The sequence below is a fragment of the Numida meleagris genome, chromosome 11, assembly GCF_002078875.1.
Source record: "Numida meleagris isolate 19003 breed g44 Domestic line chromosome 11, NumMel1.0, whole genome shotgun sequence".
Lineage (NCBI taxonomy): Eukaryota > Metazoa > Chordata > Aves > Galliformes > Numididae > Numida > Numida meleagris.
In genome coordinates, this window is record NC_034419.1 from 12,879,841 (window position 1) to 12,901,575 (window position 21,735).

Below are 21,735 nucleotides of genomic sequence, written 5' to 3' on the forward strand. Positions count from 1 at the left end.
CGTCTTCTGGTAATTTTTAAAATGTGGTATTTTGAAACATTTGAAGCCATAGCTAGCGAACTCACAAGGAGCCTCGCATTGTGTGGGTCAGTGGGGAGTCTCTTGCAATGGAAATGGCCCAAAGGGGGAAGGCAGCACTGCCAGGTCTGCTAGTTTTATTGTTAATCCCGCACGATTTGGTGTTTTCCTTAGAGCCACAGATGCTGGAGTTCTGTAATGAGTGGAAAATTCATCAGCTCCCATGTTGAAATGTTGCAACGGTTATGGGAGAGGAATGCAAAAATCTGTGTCTCCTTCACTGTGGAAAAAATGCAGCTCCTGTGAAAAGACCCCGAGAACTCTGGTCATTTTGTAATAAAATATGGAATATTTGAGACTGAAATGTATGGTGGGACTTGAGATGCTGGAAAAGGGAGAGACACGTTCTCCAAAAGCACCCTTCCTCTGTGGAAGAGAGGAATGGAGGGGGGCAGATCGCAATGCTTTTTATTGAACCCTGCTGCCACAGTTGTAGTCAGTGCTAAATCAAGGTGAAAGAAATTGTGATAAATCCTATGGTTATACAGTTTTCCTCGTTAAAATGCTTGACAGTTTAGAACTGAATTTGTAGAAGCGTTATTAAATAAACTGACTGTGGCATATTTGCTTTTTGGACCTTGTTTAGCAAAGCACTTAAGTAAATGCATAGCATGAAGCCCATGAATAATATTATATCTGTGCAATGAATGGAGCACCCAAGTGAGTGCTCAGTGTCCGAGGCGTGAGGAGCACTTCAGCTGGAACTGCTCACACAATTCGGGTCAAACATTTGCTAAAAAGACATTGGATTATTCAGCTATTTAAAGCAAAGCGTGTGCTTAAGCACTTTGCTGAGTCAGAGCCTATAAAAAGACATGTTCACAGAAACATGTGAATGCTGAAAATGGCACCTCAACACTAGCTAACTGGTATTGGGTCAGAAGCACTGGGAAGCACGGGGCTGCTGTCGGCTGAGGCAGTGCTGCCCATCTTGGAGCTTTGCTCCCCACTGCTGCTGGCTGCCCTGGTGAGGAAGGCTGGCGTCCTGTAGGGCGATAAATCCTCTGCTTCGTTTGCGGGTTGTCATACCACAAGCATTATGCTACATGATGTACGTGCTATAAAATGCAAGGCTTCTCTGAACCGCTTAATCGAGGTATAAACTGGAGCTGTGAGGTAAACTCCAGAGGCAGAGTGTGAGTAAAGGAGATCAATAAGATCTGTCTCAGTAACTACTAAATTAATAAACTTCATTTACTGATTTACTAGCTTCTTTGAATAAGTGCTTACATCCAGAATTTCCTTCAGAATGAAATTTCTTTTTTCTTGCTAGGTGGTACGAAGTTTACAGGTATCATTTAGAATAAAAGCATCCTGAAGCAATGTGCTTTTTCACCAAGCTAATAGCCATGGGTCTGAGCCAAGCACTGAAGGGTGGTTGGCATTTGGGCACCCCGTGTGAGCCCCTTGTATTAGCCCTGCTCTTGGTATTGATGGGTTTGTGTTCTTTCTGTTATATCCCCTGGAATTAGATTGTTGGTATTTGTCAATAAACTCAGGTACACAGGAGTGCTGCCAGGATCAAAAGTAATGACACTGACCAAAGCAAATCTCAGGGGACTGAGAAGCGGTGGTAATTTTAAGGTTCTTGTTTGCCTTCTGGCTCCTGCACCTTTCTTCTTTTGTGGTTTCAGACTTTCCTCTGAAGTCAAGGAACCTGCAAACTTTATAGTTGAAAAAGCTGGACATAGTTTGCTGTCATGAGACCAAGACTGCAGGCTCTCAAGTCCACCAGCTACAGCTTTAATAAATGCATTAAATTACCTAAGACATGCTCTATAATTAGGAGGATTGTATTTAATTACCTATTTTGGTCCATGGTCCCAAACACTGGTTCTGCAATTACCTTATCATACTCAGGACACTCTTAACTTGGTCTGATAGATTTGGACTAGCAAGAAGTTCCAGTCGTGGATTTTCCTCTGAACAAAACAAGACCTGAAGGAATTTGCTTCTCAAAAAGCTCTTGACTTTGTTGTAAGATAATAGCTACTACGGGGATACAAACAAGTGCAACAGTGCAGTGGGGCATCACTGTTGAGTGTAGTAGGAATTGATCTCAGCACAACAGCAGTCTTAACTGGCATCCAGATTTGCGTAGGTGAGGCCGTTAAGGATTGACTTAAAGAAGCGAAAAAAAAATAATTTCTGTGAATATTTGTGTTTCTTAACCAGAGGGTGATAGTGTGAGAGAAAACTGAGCTGTGTGCTTTGAGTAGCTCATGGATGGGAAAACTGAAGGCTGACACCACAAGCTCGATGGAGAAGATCTGAAAACAATAGAGCACAGAATAGGACTTCGTGCAAGCAAATGAGTATGTCACTTGAGAGGTGTGCATCTCCATTAATGAGGAAATGCTGTCTCCCAAAGACCTCTTGTAAGCTACCATGGGAAGGCAAAATACAGACTGGGCTGGAAACTCATGATCTGGCCTGAGTATATTGAAACTTGGAGAGCAATTAAATGCTGAAACAATCTTTAACAAACAAAACCTCAAATAGTGATTTTTCAAGTCTTGATTTCTTCAACACTGAATCGTTTTTTGAAAGGTGTGAAGACTCTTTTTAAGGCTCTGGAGAGAGGTAACTTTATGAAGTAATGACTCAGGCTCATCATGTCAGTATATGTTATCCAACTGTTTCTTTTGGCATGAAAATCTGTTACTTGCTGTAAGTACTGGAAAACCAAACAAAACCTGAGACTCCATCCCCTGGAACACAGCAAGTTTCAACAACCTTTTGGAGATGATATTAAGATTTTCCTTGATATAGTAAACTCTTTACAGACCTGAGTAACTGTCAAAGATAAAGGTAGCTCTTGAGTACAGTAGCTCCTTTTTGTTGGAAATTAGAAATAACAGAAGCTGGTTTCCATTCTGTACATTAGTATTCCTGTCAAGCAAATAGAAATGCTGTTTGAGGAATACCTAGATTGTAACTGAATAAGGATTTAAGGCTCAGGGTAGAGTTAAAGAATGTGTTTAAACTATACAGCCTAGAAAAAGACTGCCTTTGTTGGAGGTGGAGCGTGTGGTTCTGCTTAGCAGGTGAACTGAAAATGATGGGTATGACAGGAGCTATATTTAAATGAGCTGTTGAAAGCAGTGTAAGAATAGAGGAAAATTATATACACAAATCACAGTGAATTCTGTCCTCCACAGATCTAATTCTTCTGTCACAAGCACAAATTGTTGCAACAGAACACGAGGAACTAACTTCTGTGACCGAGCAAGTAGAAACCACGGTCTGGGGCTGGCAAAGGCACATGCCTTGTGGTGCATGAAAGGAGGAGGAACAAATGTCTTCTGGACTAAACTGAGCAGAAGAAAAGTTTTATTTTCCAGGACGTAAGAAGGATTTTTCCTTCTATCGAAGGAAACTTAAAGATCACAATTTCCCCTGCTTTAGGTCAACGCAATTGTAAAACTTCTGAGCAGGAATTTGTCAGAAAAGGTCAACGTTGTGATTAATAATACTGTGAATGGGTCTTTATCCTAACCAAGTTCCTGCTTCTTCTCAAGTATTTTTATGTGCATTTTGGGGATTCGGCTACTTAAAGGAAGGACTGGGACCATGCAGAGTGAATGACAGCTTGTTTTGTAGGATGCTATCCGGACTATGCTAGCACGGCACGAGGATTGCATGCTTCCAGTGCCTGGTACCGAGCAAATATTAAGGTAATTAAGTCATAGATTAGAGCATGTTCCAATCAGAGGAACACCCCACCAAGTCTGTGGTATCCTTGTGTTCTGGAAGTCAATGCCAGCACTGTCGTTTTGTGCGGAGGCTGCCTTCCACGTTTCATCCTGCTGGGCACTGCACTGGGGCAGCGCCGTGTTCTGTTACGGCAGCTCGTGCCGTGACCTTCCGTCCTGCAAAGAGAAGCTCACAAGTAACTTCACTCCAGTTTTACTCTTAATGTTACTGAGATTACTCAGGTATTTCAAGTCCTGTTCCTGAGTGGAATCATTTAGGTGGGGCGTTTAATAAATGGCACGTTGTTATTCCAGGAGGTTTCACTGTCATTGCACTCGAGGCTTACGGTAGCAAAATCCTTCTCTTTGTTTCATGTAGAAGTGGAAATGCATTGTTCTTCTATAATTGCAGACACCGGTAGCCTCAGTAGTGCTGCACTGAAGTGATTCTCCTCTTTGCTTTGTTTCCTTCTGCCTTTTTACCTCCTGTACCTTATGGATCTTCTGTCTGCCCTTGTTATGTGACACTTTCCCAAGGACTGATCAGGTTGATCTCGGCGCTCATCCTTTCAGTGATCGCCTTTTACAGCCTGCCAGTTTTAATCCCTAAAGAAGCTTCCTACATGTTGAACAAAATCGGTAGAAGTGATATATTTCCTCACCACTTGAGAAGTTGCTGTCGGTGCAGGCGGCATGCTGCATGTTAGTGCTGTATCAGAAAGAGCAGCGTTTCTCCTAAGTAGTGCTTTGTTATAAAGTTCATTTGACTGAAAATATTTTGCATGCTTAACTACCTGCTGGTGAATTTTTCTATGCCAAGGAATGTGTCAGGAGCTAGCGGAGCATAGTAAGTTAATTACTTGTGTGCACACTGTGAAGGAAAAGCAAACAGCAAGGCTCTAGTGATACGAAGAATGAGACTTCATTTCAGTCGCCAGAGATTGTGTTGTTAATGAATCCGCTCAATCAGCAGGGAATTGGTAATGTAGATAAGACCAGGTATGGCTGTGTACTGATAGGAAGATTAGTCTCTCAACCAAAACATTGCTTTTAGTGAGGGTTTGCTAATATTAAATAGTTTTTCAAAAGCACCAGTGAGATAAAATAACAGCCTGAATAATTATGGCTGTCTTGAAAAGACACGATGATGATGATCTCCTAATGTGCTCTGCAAACACCATATAAATCCAATATCTTACAGATTTCACAGCTAAGTGATGCACTCCAAATTCCATTTTATGGTATGTGTCACCGTGGGCTGTCCAAGCGCTGCTGTGAGTAAACAGCGCAGGGTCGGGCTGAGCGGGGCAGGGAGCGCTGCATGGAGGCTGGGAGCATCCTGGGGCAGAGAGCAGCGGGTGATGGCACAGGTGGGGAAAAGCCATCCTGGTGACAAAGCCTTTGGGGTGACCTTCTCCAAAAGGATGCTGTCTGGTCGTGCAGTGCTGGAGGAAAGCGCGCTTATCCCAGCTATTTAACATAACACGTGGGAAATGGCAGGTATGGAACAAAAATGAGAAAAAATGATTATAAACTGTTCTCTGCCTTAGCAGGCAGCCCTGCTGTTCTAAGTAGAGTACCTCAAGCCGGATGTTACAGCTGCTTATTGTTTTCATATTTATTCTCACTCCTGATGCTCTTAAATTAATGGTAGAAACATAGACTGAATGTTAATGGTGGCTGAGGGCAGGGTTCACGATGTGTAGTTAAGTAAAAGCTGGCTATCTCCCAGAACCTCTCCTGAGAGCTGTTTTACTGGTGCATATTAGTGAAAGGGACAGCTGGATTGGGAAGTCTCTTCTAAAAGGGATGCCATTAACAACTTGGTTAGTCAAAAGTTGATTTTCACACAGGAAGAAAAAAAAAAAAGGTGTTTGTCGAAGCATAATGAATGATTTCAGGGGCTGCAGTGCTGCCTGTGGTACAATTAAACAGTGCAGTCCTCCTGCAGCTACCGTCTTTGGGTCAGGCAAGGACCAACAAGAGATACTGGAAAGCCAAAGGTGACATGTCTTTCAGCAGTGGAAAATTTTATCTTCCTGACTTTATTAGAACTTTTTTCTATGTGTGAATTTTAAACTTGAACCAAAGCAACAAGTGGAAATCATTTCAGTAGCAGGTTTCTTTTGAAATTAAGAGTACTTCCACTCCACCAGTGCCTCTGGAAGGCTTTATTGATACCAGCCCGCCCTCCCTTTATTCCCTTTCTATATTGTTCTGTGCTCTCTGTGGGTGCTTTATTAACCAGCATCCTGCAAAAGTTCAATAAAAATATACAATTCTTCTCCTCGCTTTCCTCCTCCTTTATTTTTTTTTCATGCTGTCTCTCAGAGACAGAGCTCTGGGGAAGGCTTCTTTGGTTGGTTAGGAGGAACAGATGGGAATCAAGAAAAGGTACTTTCTGTTCCCATACCCACCTAAATAGGAGGTAATTAAGTTACAGTGAGGCATCATTTACGTTAGCAGTTTCTTTGGTGAGATCAAGGCTATTAAGGGTACATGTGAGAAGTAGTAGGATTTTGAGTGTGTGATGCTTTGAGAAGTAATTGGAACTGCATCTTTCCCAAATGCAATTGCAGGCAGCCTGGTGCTGGGCTGTGCAGTGGGACAGCTGAATCTCACACAGTTACTGTACTTTCTTTGCTTGTTTTTTTTTGTTGTTGTAATCTCTGCAGCTCTTCCCAAGTTTTGAGCAGTCCTTGCTCTGGTGAGACAGGTGAACTTCTGCCCTTTTAAGGGAAAGGAATGAAGTGGAGCGTGTTGCTCCTGGTGGTAGGAAGGAGACAGAGAAGCAAGATGGGAATTTGAGATTTCCTGACTTAAATGTCACAGCTTATTACTGTCACTGTCATTCAGCATCCATCTCCTGAGCCGCTGGGCTTGGCAGCGCAGGAGCCTTGATGTTTGAGCGGGGCCTAACTCAGGCTCTCAAACCAGCCATGACCTCTGGCTTTAGGAAAACCTGCTGCCAGGAAGATGTTCCTTAGCCTACTGTGTCTGTTCTGGGGGTTCCTCATGCTTCACTCCTGCTGCCCGAGGTCTGCCTGCATGGGGGGAGGCACAGCACAGCAAGCCATCTGCTTGGGCCCTTCACCCGCTGGCAGGGGATGCTGCAATTACCTCCACATCAAATTCAGGTCCACTTCCTTCCTCTTCTTTCCATGAAGTCTTCTTGAAGCTCTCCATCACACAGCTCTTGGGTGGGGAAGGTTCCTGCCCAGTGTCTTCCCCTCATTTCCTCTAGTTTATTTTCTCAGAGCTTTTCCCATGCTGTGCTTTCTTCTTGGAGTAGCCCAGATGGGACCATGATTTACATCAGCATTAGATGTGCTTGTGCTCATTCTTCATCCATTTAATTCTGTGAAACACCAGGCTCATTTCGCCTTTTATCTTTTACTATTTGGAAGAGCTGGCAGCGTTTCCTTCCTGTCCCTTAGGAAGGCTGATCACCGTTGGGATGTAGGGCATGTGCTGCTGGGTTTTCCAGCTAAGAAGGAGAAGAAGCAAGGTTGTTACATAGTGGGTTCGGGCAGCCCAGGAGGAATGTATGTTTTGAAGCCTGAGGTGCTGCACGTTGGGCTGATGCCCCTTGCCTTACGTTGATCAGTTGTGAGGTTTTGAGGTGGGAGCTGCATGATACATGGAGGAGTGGGGCCCTTCCTTCCTTCCTTCCTTCCTTCCTTTCTTCCTTCCTTCCTGCCATTCTGGGGCACTGCAGCAATACAAGCATTTCTGCTGTCAATGATCATCTCGCAGCTATTGCCCTGTTAAGGGAAAAGAGAACAGAGAGAGGTGTGACCTGTGCGAGGCACCCACTGCAGAGACACGGCCTCCTCCCAGCAACACCAAGTGCTGTCGTTGAGCTGCTGCATTGATTCGGAATGCATCTTTGTTCAGGGATTTCCATTAGGATTTATACTTTTTTAGATTATATTTATGAAAAAATCTATTTTTACATCCTTCCCTAGCCTTCTTGGAGTTTTACTCAACTAGTATAGGGACAGAGGAAAGTTAATTTACAGTGTCTTCATATAAATTAATCTTCTGTTTTCTCCTTATAACATTAGTTATCACCTCGTTTATTACATGCGTCTCAGGGGTGAGCAGCTTTAAAAAGGCCTCAGACAGCTATGAAATGAATGGCGTGAGATGTCAGATACATTTATTAAAAATGAAAATTAGGAAAAGCAGAGGATGTAGATGTATATTGTCTCAGTCACTTGCCACCAGCAGGCACCTCCTATACCAGAGCTTATCCTCCCGCTCTGGGACTTCTGCATATTAATTTCATTGATATTGTTATACTCTGTGCTCACTCTAATGTAAACATTTTTGAAATGTAACTTACGGAACTCAGCAGCTCATTAGCAGTGTCTATCAAGGGTTTGTTATGCAACACCCGTTAAAAAAACCCAAACTATTTTGCCAGCGCAGCTGAACTTCCTACCGCTTCCACTTTAGTGTGGAGGGAAATTATTCACATCGCAGATGCAAACCTTAATGTCTGTGGAAGAATCTTGCTTTGGTCGTCACGCTCTCTCCAGTTGATTGGGAGCTTCCTGCAACATTTGTCGTAAGGTCCCGGGGTTTCCTGCGGTTGGGCCTTCATCACACGCTGTGGCACTGGCAGGCTGAGAGGTGCAGTGGGAGCTTCATGCAAGATTCATAGCAGCCTCACTCTGCTGGGGAACAAAATTAGGATCCAGAAAGTATGTTTATGTATGTGTGGGGGTGTTCGAGGGTGTCCGTAAAAAACCCAGTGTGACTGTGTGATACAGGTGTTCACATACATGCTGAAGAATGCAAAGGTTTTGAAAACGCAATTAAAACTGTTTGCCAAAGATAATTAAGTGTTAGAAGGTTTAATTAAAGAATCCAGCAATAACTGGAGCATCTGTGGGCATTTGGAAGAACACGCACCTCACTCTCTTTGGGTTTTAGAGCTGCAGACGTTACAGGGCAGTTTATTTTTAGGAGCACGGTTTAAAGCCTTTCTTTTTCTTTGCATCTGCCACATTTTGGCAGTGAGACAGTATCACTGATAAAATCCGTTTTGAAGATGAGCTTTGCTTTTAAAGCCCGTGGCTGGACGTTCCTGTAGGTGTGGTGGCACCAGTGCAGAAAGCAGAAGCAGGGCTGGAGCTTCTGATGTCGCTGCTAGCGATTGCTCAAAGGTTATCTAAACCCAAACCCTTTTTGTTCTGTCTTCCTGCATTTTTGTATGTTCCAACAACTGCCGGTTAAGATATCCCTTATCAGAAATTGTTCTTGGAGAAAATTTTTCAGTTTCTCTCAGTTCTCCAAAATCCTGTCCTTGGCTGCTTGCAGCTCTGCCCTGCCTCGCACGCTCCGTCCTGGGCAGTGTTTGCAGACTGGGTGATGCTTACACCTGTCTGGGCCTCAGTGAGCTCCTCAGGACCTCGCTCTCTGAATCCAGTCTCATTTTTCAAGCAGTAATTGGAATTTTCTGCAAGCACGAGTGTCTGGTGTTAAACAGAGTGATGACAGAGAGTAATAAAATGAAAAACCCTTCTCCCTCAGGGTAGGAAATCCTGAAATCTTTGTTCAAAACAGCACCATGAACTCTTAACTACGCGCTCTTTCACCATCTCTTTGAGTTTGATACACCATCATTTTACAGCAACTTTTCCCCATAGTAGAATGATTCAGCAACTCGATTGCTTTCTCTGCAATGCTAAGGCCCTTGGAAGATGCCACTGATTTTTATACCTTTACCCCTGCAGGCTCATGGTAAATGACTCAGCAGGAACCCAGTCAGTCATTCAAATAATTATTTCCTTCCTCATATCTGTATGCCGTCTATAGAATTCATCCTGCAAGATTCCCTTTATTTCTTCTTCCTAGGAGGAAACTGGAGGTCAGGGCATGAGGGGAGGCTGCTCTGGCTCTGCTGCGCCCGCTCGCGTGGTGGGAGCACCTGCCTTGGTCCCCTCCAGTTATTTCTAAATGGCAAAAATAACGAGGAAGTGTGAGTTTATGGCATCAAGTAACACTTTTCATCTTTAGAGGTTCACATCCTTAGCATTGCTGAATTGGTTGGGCAGGTCACTGCCATCCAGGGAATTACCAAGCCACTGCTTAGTGTGTCTTCTGCCCTGTTTTCGGTGAGCTTCCAAACATCCCACATCCTTCTGAGCCAGCAAGAAAAGAGCACAGCCGCTTCATGTGAAATCCAGGCATGCTGCCCATGGTATAGCTCCTGTCTCCATATGAGGGTAACTTCTGTCGGTGCTGGAAATAGCAATGTGTGAGGGAGCAATGTGTGAAGGAGCAACATGAGCCACCCACAGGCGGGGCAGTGAGGACAAAGTGGCCCCAGGATGGGGGATGGATATAAACCTTTCCACCGTGCTGTTTGCCTTATGATTCTCTGCATATCTGCCTTGCAGGTAACTGTTGATGAATGATCTCATGCATTAAGGTGATGGGATGGGATGTCCTCATGAAGTTACAAAGCTAATTTGTCTTAATCACAGAAGTGTGAGGGATTTGGGTTGCTTTGCAGTTATGACTACCATTTTCATTCAAGCATAAGGAATCTAAATGTATCAAATAGATTTGTCTGATATAATTCTGTTTTTTAAGAAAGGACAATTTAAAAAATCAAAATCAAAGAAGACAAAACTAGCTCTTTTCATGCCAGACATGGGGTTAAAGGTCACATTTTTGTGAAAGCATTAAAAATAACTAAAATTAAGAAAAAGAAGTGTTCGTTTTTCTGCCTTTTTCCAAGCTTGGAAATAAATGATCCAAATCAGATTACTCATAAATAGCTAATGTCTGTCAAACTACATCTGGATGTTGGTATCTGTTACACATCTGTCTGCATCAGTATAGCAGATCCATTGACTGGAAGTGATTTAAAATCAAGCAAATGCCAGTGGTTATGATAAGAGATGATTTAAACAAAAGATTTGTGGAGGAAAAAAAATATACGTTTTGATAAAAGCTTTAATTAGATTTTGGCATAAAACATTATTTTAATGGGTTTTCTTTAATGAAGACTGCTCATTGTTTAGGTTGTACAGTAACAGGAAGGCAAAAAGGAATCTTGGATTCTATTTAAAGCGCAGCCTGTGAATTAAAAAGCTATTAGAGATTCTGCAGTCATTAACGGAAAGGTTTTGCATGAGAACAGATTGCTGAATCCCAGGGAGCGTGCTGTCACTTCGGACGGGGCTGGGCGATAACATCTCCGTGTTGTTTGCAGTAGGCCCAGCTCCGGGATGGGCTCTGCTGTGCTCACCTCCTCTCGCACGTCATCCCCACGGCGCGGGGGGAACACGTGTTGTGTATTAACGCAGGTGAGGTCTCTTCTCTTGTTTGGGTTTTGAAAACGGCATTATTTGTCAACTCTCCAAAGGTCGATTCAAATTCATTCCGAATTTTATTTGATTAAAGCCATCTTGCTCGCAGTTGGAAAAATGAAATGCAAACAGCCATAAGTTACTCTGTCTCAGATGGGTAAATGTCACGCGCGGAATGAAAGGGCTTTTTTACTAGGTTTAAGTGAAACAGAGTCTTTATTTAGTGTCATGTTTTAATTTATTTATTTAAAAGCATTTATTTAAAGTTCTAAAAAAACAAAGAATTCAATAAAGCAAGACAAGTGCAACTGCAAATGATTAATGATATAATTCTCGGTACTTTATAAAGTGTCTAACACTGAGGAGATTTATACAGTGCAGAATGGCAATTGTGCTTTGATGGAAGGAATAGGTAATCAATACCTGCAAGCTTAGAAAAAGTGTTCTATTTCCTCCTCTAATGATATAGGGTTTTTTGCAAGGCAAGGATGTCTGGAGCATGAGACACTTGGAAGAAGAATTAATTTGAAATCTGTAGTGGAAGATCAGTTTCAATTAAAACTGCACTTGAATGTCCATGAAAAAAAGCAGGCAGTTAGGCTTAAGCCTGATGGCTACCAGCAAGTAAATGAATCCCACTGCACTCTTCCTGATCATGTTTTGTTGCACTTATTTTCTCTGGGTAGGAGATAGAGTTTATTTACTCTGGTCTCAAACTCAAAACTAAAAACGTCCTTCTTTCCTGCCTCCTCAGCCCTGCCTCATCCCACTAATTGTTGCAGCTGGGCTGCTGAGGTTGTGGCCTCTATTTCTGCCTGCAATCGCTGCTATAACGGTGTGGGTTACATTGCATGTAATACTTTGCATATCAAAAAGTTCTGGTAGAAATTAATGAAAAATGCGGCCATTTATACATCCTGTGCTGATTTTAACTAGCAGGTCTTGAACCTCTAAATCAGAGCTTGGCCTTGTGGCTGTAATTTGGGATGTCAGGACTTGGAGTCACAGCTGCAGCACTAGGTTGGGGTTTTGAATTGCTGAGTTTCATTGCATTCGATTTTCCTTTAATAATTCAGCACCAGTATGGAAACTTTTTATGCCTGGAAACGAATGCTATCACATGAGGATAGCAGATAACGCTAGGCTTTTGGGGTAAATTATAGATTTAGAACCAAGTGAAGCTGCTGTACTTATAGAAAGAGATGTGTTACTATATTAAACTAATTCCAGCAAGTTAAATTGGAAAAAGAAGACGACATGTTTGTTGGGTTTTTTTAAGTGATACAAAGACATAAAAGCTTTTAGAAGTCTCTGCAGGGAAAAACTACATTTCAGCAAGAGTCAGTGCAGGTACCTAAGTCACTTGAGGTTTTAACTACCATGGTGTTTTGTTTGCTTGTTTACCCTTATGGCTTATTTTATTCATTCTGACAAGACAGTTTTCACTGCAAATTGGTTGAGAGCTGGCTACACTTTAGAGAAGAAAAAAAAAAGCCTTTGTGACAAGATGCATGGAGGTAACCCTGCAATCCCTGTTAAAATAAGTTGGCTTCTTCAAAATTACAGTCTCCCCGTTGACGAAAGGGTCACTGAAATGCTTACAGAAATGTGAGTGCACAGCTTCCTTTGAAAGCACAGCTGAAACCGCTGCGATAGCCTCTGCGAGCAGAGTGCCTTTGAAAAGCTCACCCTACGTTTATAACAAAGCCAAAAATGAGAGCTGGCAGGTTTGATGATTTTGGGCGCTGCTGAACATTTTAAAGCAAATTCCTAAATTTCATGGAATAAATGCATGGTTATATGGAAAGTAAATCTGAATTGCCAGTTAATTCACTGCAAAACAATTGCTAAGAGCATTCTGATTCAGGAAAAAAAAATGACTACAAGTGGAACGCATTTAGTTTTCCCCATGTAGGGCTTTTAATAATTTTGTTCTCCTTAGTTGCGGTACATTGGGAAATTAACTGAAAGTGGCTTTTGCTGACAATACAAGTTGAACAATGAGATAAATGAAACTCAGTTTTTTTTTTAACCTGGGCGAATGATGTGAGTGATTTTTAAAGGGTGTTGCAATTTTGCTTAATTGTAGTTGAAAATAAAGCACTTTCATGTTTTTTTGGTCCCCATTCAGCATTTGTGCAGTACTGCACAACATCTTGTTACTGATTAAGGATCCTGCAGCAGCCCAAGGGAAGGTGGGAAAAGTCACCTCACACCCAAACACGCATTGGAACCCTGGGCCGATGGAGCTGGCCTTCACAACCTCCGGGTTGGGATGGCACTAATTGAATTCACATGTTTCTCAGATGCTAGGGTAAGAAATGGTGCATCGTTTGCTGCTGGGTGCCTGTTGAGCAGACGTGCCGACCAGGTAGTTCAGAGGTGCACAGCAGGTGTGGCATCTGGGGGCCTGGCTGAGCAGAGGTCAGGCCTGCCCTGTAACTTACCTGTGGTGGATGAGGGAAACTTCTCCCCTCCCAACATCCATTTCCCTGTCTTTGCATGAGAATAATGGAGCCCTGCTGCAAAGCTCTTCAGGAACTGTGAGCGAGGAGTGCTTTGCAGGAACTGTGCGCTGTTATTTCAGGAGCTTAAACCGCTGTTTGCACTCCCAGGAACATAATCTCTTAGTCTCTGTTAATACAATTTAAGAGTTGGAGCGGGAGGTCATAAAAAAAATGTGAAGTTCACTGGAGATCCTCCTCTGCGTGCAGAGGTTCCTGGTGTTGTATTGCATCTGGAGCTGGTGTGTGATGGGGTCTTTGTCTGAAACCTTTTCCTTCCACTTATTATTTTTATTGACCATTCTTGCTGGAGAGCTATAGAATGGGCAGTGAGTGCAGGCGGTGGCAGGCAGCTTCTGCAGGCTGAGCAGTGTGTTGTGCCGCTGCCTCTTGCAGCACCGTGCCCCTCTGTGATGGATCGTTGCCTTCCTTCCCATGGCAGTGGGGCCAGGGCAATCCCACTGCGAAGTTCAGTGGAACACTGGGGGGGTTAGAGACCAAGATTAATGCACCAAGAAGTGATCTGGGGCAGGTGAAAGCTCCAGAACAGGGGCAGAAACTCTGCACCTCCTATCCCTTGTGAGGTGGGTGTACAGGTGTGACAACAGCCACTTTGGAAACCACCTAAAAGAATACTTTAGTGCATGGTGCTGTGCGCATCAGGACCTCCTGCTGTACACCTGGTGTGCTGGGGACAGAGGCTGCTCTTATGTTGCTCCTTGGAGCTGCAGCTCTTCTCTTGGTGACCTCTATGGCGGGCGGCGCTGGGCTCACCAGTACAGATGCATCAGAACCTAAGCTCCTTCTGGCTAATAAATAAAACAGGAAACTCATGTAAGAGAAGCAACAAGAAGTTACAGCATTTTCCTGGCAGATCGCTGTTGTCCTTACTTCCTCCAACAAGAGTTGTCTTTTTTTCCATTGCTGTTTTCTACAAATTTACTAATATCTTATTTCCTCTGATTCTTTAGTTTCATTTTTTTCTGGCTTCTGAAGAAATAAGATCATTAATAAAGATCATATTATCTAATTAGAGCATTGTAGAAGAGCAAGTTAATGTCTAGCTGGTACATTGTGTATCTCTTCTGAGAAGGTAAATGCATACTCATGTATCATGGCTGAAGCTTTAGGAAAGTTCCTGTAAACCCATGCTAATTCGTAACATACGCATGAGAGGAACTTGGGAATTGCAGAGAGTTTTATAGAATAGTAATTAAAAAAAAAAGAGGTATTGTTTGTTACTGCCAGGGGCAAAGTTGGAGTGCTGCATGAAGCTAATGGTTTTTGGTCTCTTGAAAAGTTTACAAGTCTTAACCTCTTTCAGATGTGCAAAGTGTTGCAGCATTGGTGTTACCTGGGGAGCCTAAGTGCTTCATCCTCTTACTTAAGCATTATCCAGAATTAAAGAGCCTCTGGAATGTTAATTTACTGTGGTATTTTTTAACAGGTACCTATGGTCCTGAGCACTGGTTTACTTCCAGCGAGAAGTGCGGAGGGTCCCACCAGTCTCCCATAGACATCGTGGACCATCAGGCTCATGTTGGAGATGAGTATCAAGAACTGCAGCTCGATGGTTTTGACAGTGAGTCTTCTAACAAGACTTGGATGAAAAACACAGGAAAAACGGGTATGTTCTCTTCTTTTTGTCTCCACAGCCTGCCTGCACTCAATTAAAAATTCAGGCCATGTTCCACCCTCCTCCTTTTTCATTGTTCTGTTGTTTGGGGTTTGCTTCTTTAAAAAATACATAATTTTCCAGCAACTGCCTCCTATCCCTGCCTTTGCATTCTGTGCAAAGCTTGTTCTGCAGATTGATTTTAAGGTTCATTTTTTAAGGGTTTTTTTTTTCAGTTCCCGGTATAAAATAATTCTCTTGGTAGTCAGTTGTTCCTCAGAATAAAAGACTGTATGAGAGCTTCAAGGTGTAACCTTGAGTTATCAGCTTTGGGAGGTTGAAACATCTAATCCAAAGGAATGCTGAGATGCAAGGCTCAGACTTTGTAGGAAAGGGGAAGTTTTAGAAATCGGAAGGTTTTGGAGAAGAAAGAGCAATAAGCGCTCAAAGTAGCAGGAGCTTATTAATGTGTTTCTGATATGATTATAGCACTGTGTTCTTCACTGAACTGAATCCTCTTCTGCTCTGTCTGTTCTGGCTTCCAGAGAAAAGAACAGTGCGAATACTGCTTATTTCTACCAAAACAGTTCACCAAAAGGTCAAGGTTGATTTATATGCAAAGCTGCATGCATTTGATTACTCTTTAATTCTAAAAATGTAAAAAGCAGAAATTATAAGGCCATCCTCTTCATTTGACAAGGTCAAATATTTTTAGGGAATTGGATTAAACCGCTAATTAATTCAATTTTATTTATTGGAAGTATATTTTTATCTTTATTAACATTCGACATGCGTGTCTGGAGTGCTTCAGGTAACGGGTTCCTCATCAGAGGTTTGCGAGCAAACCTGGGGCATGGACCCGCTGTGGGTTGCAGTGCAGCAGTGCCTGCAGCCTGACCCACTGCTCCTGCAGGTCTTTGCGTGTGAGCCACAACTGGGGAGTCCACCAGGTGCTGTGGGCCCAGTTCCAGGGACTTAGTGGGAGCCATTGCCCCTCAGCTGAGAAGGACACAGGCTGGGATCCTGCTTTCTTTCACTGCAGAGCAAATCCCATTAATGTAAACCACCATTTTTTTAAAGCATGACTGAGGGGGTTTTTTCAGCTTCGCTAAGAAATGCTCCTGTTTGCTTGGAAATCCTGACTTCGTTGCCCTTTGTAGCAAAATGAGATTCAGGGGAGGCTGAATGCTGTGGAAATTTGGTGCTTAATTAATCTATTCATGTTATGCACCCTGCTCTTTTGGACACAAAGTGGCATGTGTCGTTACCAGTAATAAACGTAATTAGAAATACCAGGAAAAAATGATGGTGCTTTTCTTCCAAGAGAAATGCTAATGCTATATGTTAAGTATAATAGGAACATATTGCTGCTCATATAATAGGAAACCATGCAGAACCAAAACGTGCCAGCGAATGTTCCAGTCTCTACGCAGTTGGCAATGAAAGCTACATCTTTGGTCTCCTCTGCTGGCTGATTTTAGCACCTCTACTGTATTTTATTTCCTCACCCATTGGGGTGTGGATTTTTGCTGACAAGTTATTGCTTCTCAGAGCAACAGTAACTACTGCTGTTCTTGGGTAACTTACAGATTTTGCTGGTTAGGCAAAGACTCTTTTTGCCCTGCTGTCATCCGTGAGTCTTCTGCTGAGCTCTTAACTCCTTCCTTGATCTGTCACATTCCATTCCCTTGGTTTACTGACCTTTGCAAGAAACTTGTCAGGGATTACTTTTTAAGGTGGTAAGTGGTACAGCAACAAACCAAGTAGGATGGTTTTGCCTATGGGTAGAACATAGAAGCAAGTTGTGCCAGTTGCAATGTGTGTTGGCAGCAGTCTTGGAGTAGATGACCACAGGAGACCTTCCTGTTGCTGACTGACAGTAAGCTACATTTCAATTTAAGCAGTGGTGATGGATGTAGAGGGCGTTTCACTGCAGTTAATGACTGGTTAAAAGAGACTAGGGTCTAAGGAAAAAATGAAGACCCTTAACCTTGATGCTCATTAACTGGCAGGAAATGCGTTGTGTGGATTATTGCTATTCAACTGGTAATTTTTAATTTATTAGAATAGAACAATTAGTTACTTTTATGCTTTTAAATATTAAAAGGTAAAGAGGTTTTTGCTCTTTCGATTTGTTGTGCTCTTTCCTCCTTTCTCCCCATAACGGCTAAAGGGCAGGCAACATACAGAAAACAGGGCTTCATTCAGAAAATGAGCATACATTCATTATGCCTCTGCCTCAACCAGAAATGCTTTGTGCAGGATTACACTAGCAAGAGCACTAATGTGGGTTTGATTTCATCACCATAGAAGCCTGTTCCCAAGTGGGAAACATTACTTAGAGAGTAGAAGCACCTTTCATTGTTGTTGTTGCCTGTGCCACCTTGTAATTAAGTGTTAGCTGGTGTCAGCTGGGCCTGAGGCTGATGTGGCTCCGAGGCACTGTTCTGTGGGAGTAGAGCACCTGTGGGAGCAGTTTCCTCACCAGCAGTGCATGCACTGCAGCTTTACCCCTCCTTGGATCACTCAGAACTTCTAAAAACTCTGAGAAACTCACCAGTATTGTTGCCAGTGTGTGTTTGTGTACTCTTTGTACCTGATGTGCATCTCAGGCTGGGTCAGAGCTGCTCTGCTAAGGCAGGGGAAGAGCTGCTTGGTAGCCAGGCTTGGTTTTGCTCTCAAGAAGGTGCAAGATGCACAGCTCCACCCCTGGTCCTGCAAATGGCATCACACAGTGGTGATCCTGGTGATTGTGCACCACCTCCTTTGTTTTTGAAATCTCAATTTTACAATATTTTAAACACACTAGTTGTGGGGGGGTTGATACCTTGCTCTGTTCTCTGCATGACTTGCAGGATAAAAGCAGTGGCTCCCAAAGCCCAGTTTGGATGTTCCTGTCTCAAATAGCAGAAATCACATGGAGAGGAAGGAAACTCCCACACTAGTGGCAATAAGGAGGTGCTGCTAAGATAGAAAGGTGCTGGGAACACATGTTGTTCAGCTCAGCAGTGTAAGGAATTCTGTAAAATGAACAATTAGATGAACATTTCAGATTGTACATCCTCCTAATTATCCTTTTAATTATTCATCTAAAACAAGTAAAATGACCCCTGACAGAGCCATAAATGATTTAGGAACTATCAAATATTTATTAGATGCAACTGAATCCCCACAGAGATTTTTAACAGATGCACACAAATCTGCTTTCCTGTATTCTTTAAGTCCTCCAATTTTGTCTGTGGAATTTCCAACCAATTGAGTGAGATGTTCGGTATCTAAAATACTGCTGAGCTCACTGAGAATTTTGTAAGGGAAGAGGAAAGCAGTGGTGCTTTTGGTCACTTGTGTTTCACAGAGTTGGCGTAAGGATGCAGCAGTACCTGGGCGATGCAGACGGTATCCTACAGCCTCCGGCCTTCCCACGCAAATACTTTGATGCAGAGGAACCAGAAATCATGGAAGAGCCCTGTGATGTCACTGGTGTAATTAATAAAAACCTGAACAGCACACGCACTTCAACATTTAGATGGCTTTAACATGAACAATTTGATGTTTAGACATCTCTTAGTTGCACATGAGGTGGAGCTGCTGTAGGCCACGGTCCGTGCTCGCAGGGAGCAGCCCCGCCATGGCAGACAGCCTCGCGTGCGGCCTGAAGTGATTCACCCACAGAGGAATAGCTCCTGTTTCACAACCAGCCTCTAGATTTTTTCCAGCAGTGAATAAAACCCTCCCCGTTACATAATAAAAATGGATTTATATTAATGTTCCTGTTGTGATGACACAGCTGGATTGAGAACAGAGAGAAATCCTTGTGGGTTAAGCTTTTCTCATTTAAAAAAAAAACAACAACAACAACAACAAAAAACACGACTTTAATCACAGGATTCTGGGCAGAGCAAGTGGTGGTCTGCAATGGCTTTTACGAGAACAAAATGCTAATTTTACTTCTGTTTTTAAGCTCCAGTTTTGCAAAGAATGAGAGGAAAGGATTTTGTAAGAAGCCAATATTAGGAGTTCTGCATGTTAAAGATGGGAGATGCTAGAAGGATGGGTGATCTTACAGTGAGAGCAGCAGACAGGGATGTTGGAAAGCTGGATTCAGTTCTTAGTGGGACCAAAGACCTCCCCATAACACATACCATTTTCCACCATATGACTTTGCCCTCTGTTTGGACCTACAGCTTTTATTGTTGCATAAAATATAAAGGCTACTCGGAAGTGAAAAGAAATTACAAAGAAGATCCTTTTGACCCTTACTGAATCACATAACAGTAATGTCAGTTACTGTAACAAAAAAACCAAAACAGCTCTGATGGGGGGCTTCTCATGAGTGGGTCTCAAAAAAGTTATTGTCGCTCTCTGTGTTTTACAGAAGGGAGGAGCAGGGAGGTCAAGGAAGGTACCTGCCGTGTCCAGCAGTAGAGGGGGGACAGGGCACAGGCCCTTCTTCCGCTGGTAACACAGAGGAAATGCAACAGAGGATCCATTCTTCTAATTGGTTATCTGCAGGCTTTCAGTGAATCACAAGGCCAAGCAAAGTGGTCAGCCATTAGTCCCTGCAACCACATTAAATGGATCTTGATGAAGTTGGCCATTTAAATTTTAATGAAAGTCCAATGGTAAAAATTGCTTGCAAAATTTGAACCTGGTGGTTTTCTGTAGCCCATATAGTTTCATAATCACTTCTATAATTAGCCAGCATTACATATAGCTTTTTCTTTTTTTTTAATCAATCCCTGGGAAGAGGAAAATGATGACCTCATGTTTTACTTGCATTAGAAGAAATATTCTAATATAACGAGCAAAACCTGTAAGTGCTTCAAAACGCTGTGCTAAGAAGGTCTTTCTCCTTGTTCTGTGTGTGCAGTTGCTATCCTGCTGAAGGACGATTACTTTGTCAGTGGCGCTGGGTTGCCAGGCAGATTCAAGGCAGAGAAGGTGGAGTTCCACTGGGGTCAGAGCAATGGATCAGCAGGCTCTGAGCACAGCATCAATGGCAAGAGGTTCCCTGTTGAGGTGAGTGGAAAGACATGCGCTTCTGTTCTCCAAAAAAAATAAAATCAGAATGTATTGCTGTAGTTTGAGACGGCTGTGAAATAGGGCAATGTTTCCTTCAGTGAACATATCACTTTCAAGGCCCTTCTGGCCCTCGCAGCACTCTATCTATCATCTCTTATGTGCTTTTGCAATGTCAGCTCCGAGCTCTGCTTTGCTCGCATTGCTAGCTCTCACGTCCCATGGGCTGTTTCAAACTGCCACTTTTCTGGTTTCTCCCATAAGCTCTCTGTGTGTGGGAGGATCTCCTTCCAAATATCCGCAAAGTGACCTCATTGTCCTCAAAATCTTTTCTTTCCCAGGATGCTTACAAACAAGTAGCTAGCAGCGGTTTGGGAGCCATCCTGCCGCAACTGCTGCCTTTCATCGGCACTGCTTCCTTGCATGCATGCGGCCCTCTATGTGCATTAAAGGTTTCACATGGCAAAATAAAGCAGATGTTATCTGGAATAATGTCTTTTCTTGTTGGTAATCAGATGAGTGCCTTCAAAGTAAGGCATGTCCCGCTGTGGCATGTGGACATGAGGAGTTTGTGGGGTGCTCTGCTTGCCCCGAAGGCTCACGTGGACAGACGTGGTTTTCCGTTGAGCTGGGCCGTGGCAGAACTTGGTTCAGGCCCCAGCTTGCCATAATGCGTGTCGTGTGACTTCAGCCAAGTCACTTTTTCAGAGCGTGGAAATGGGATCCCAAAGCACAAAGGGAGGTTGTAATAGACCCCAGTGCCTGACAAAAGAAAAGCAATTTACATCTTTCTGCTGCAACTGTCCCAGTGCGTGAGTTAGAACAATTTTTTTTGCCTCCCACTGGTACCTGAGCCTGTAGGTTGGATGGTCTGAGGCAGAGATTTATTGGTTTATTTATTTATTGCAAGGTTTTTCCAGCAGCTTCTGGCTTGATGCAGCTGTGATTTCTGGTGACGGCCTGCCCCGAACACCCAGAGCAGGGACTCATAGGGCTGCCCCGTCTGCCTCAGGTGGCAGTGCTGCTGTTTGTCACTTGGGGTGGTGGAAGGAGCACTGTGGAAGTCTCCAGTCAATTCCTCTTCTGAAATTTCAGGGAGTAGGGGTGGTAAAGGAGCCTGGGCCTTTTTTTTGGAATCAGAAATAGTATTTCCACTTCACAAACCCTTTCTTATGATGCCAAGGCTATTTGATGCTCACTTAAAGAACAGAAGTTACTTTGGGGAAAAAAAAATTCTTAAGAAATAATTTTGCTTTCATCTAAATATCCTTTATTTACTTTTCAACTGCTTGGAATGCTTATTTTTTTCTGCTTTAAAATTAAAAAGAAAAAGAGAATCTGCCCTTCTGAATTCTGTCACTGTTTATGAATGCTGTGCAAATAATTTGTTATATCAGATAGGTTTAGTGTTAATCCTAAAAATGAAAATGTAATTTTCCAAGTGATTTGTATTCATTGCAATGGCATGAGCCTCTCATCTCTGACCTTTCTAAGTA

At 43.0% G+C, this 21,735-nt stretch overlaps 1 protein-coding gene across 2 annotated transcripts in view; it reads left to right on the plus strand.

Moving 5' to 3' along the window:
- Positions 1-21,735, plus strand: part of PTPRG (protein tyrosine phosphatase, receptor type G) — a 379,675-nt gene that overhangs the window by 190,425 nt on the left and 167,515 nt on the right. For both annotated transcript variants that reach the window (XM_021409043.1, XM_021409044.1), the window contains exons 3-4: positions 15,053-15,232; positions 20,091-20,239. In XM_021409043.1, coding sequence (XP_021264718.1) covers positions 15,053-15,232; positions 20,091-20,239 — 329 coding nt within the window. The remainder of the gene's footprint in view (positions 1-15,052; positions 15,233-20,090; positions 20,240-21,735) is intronic.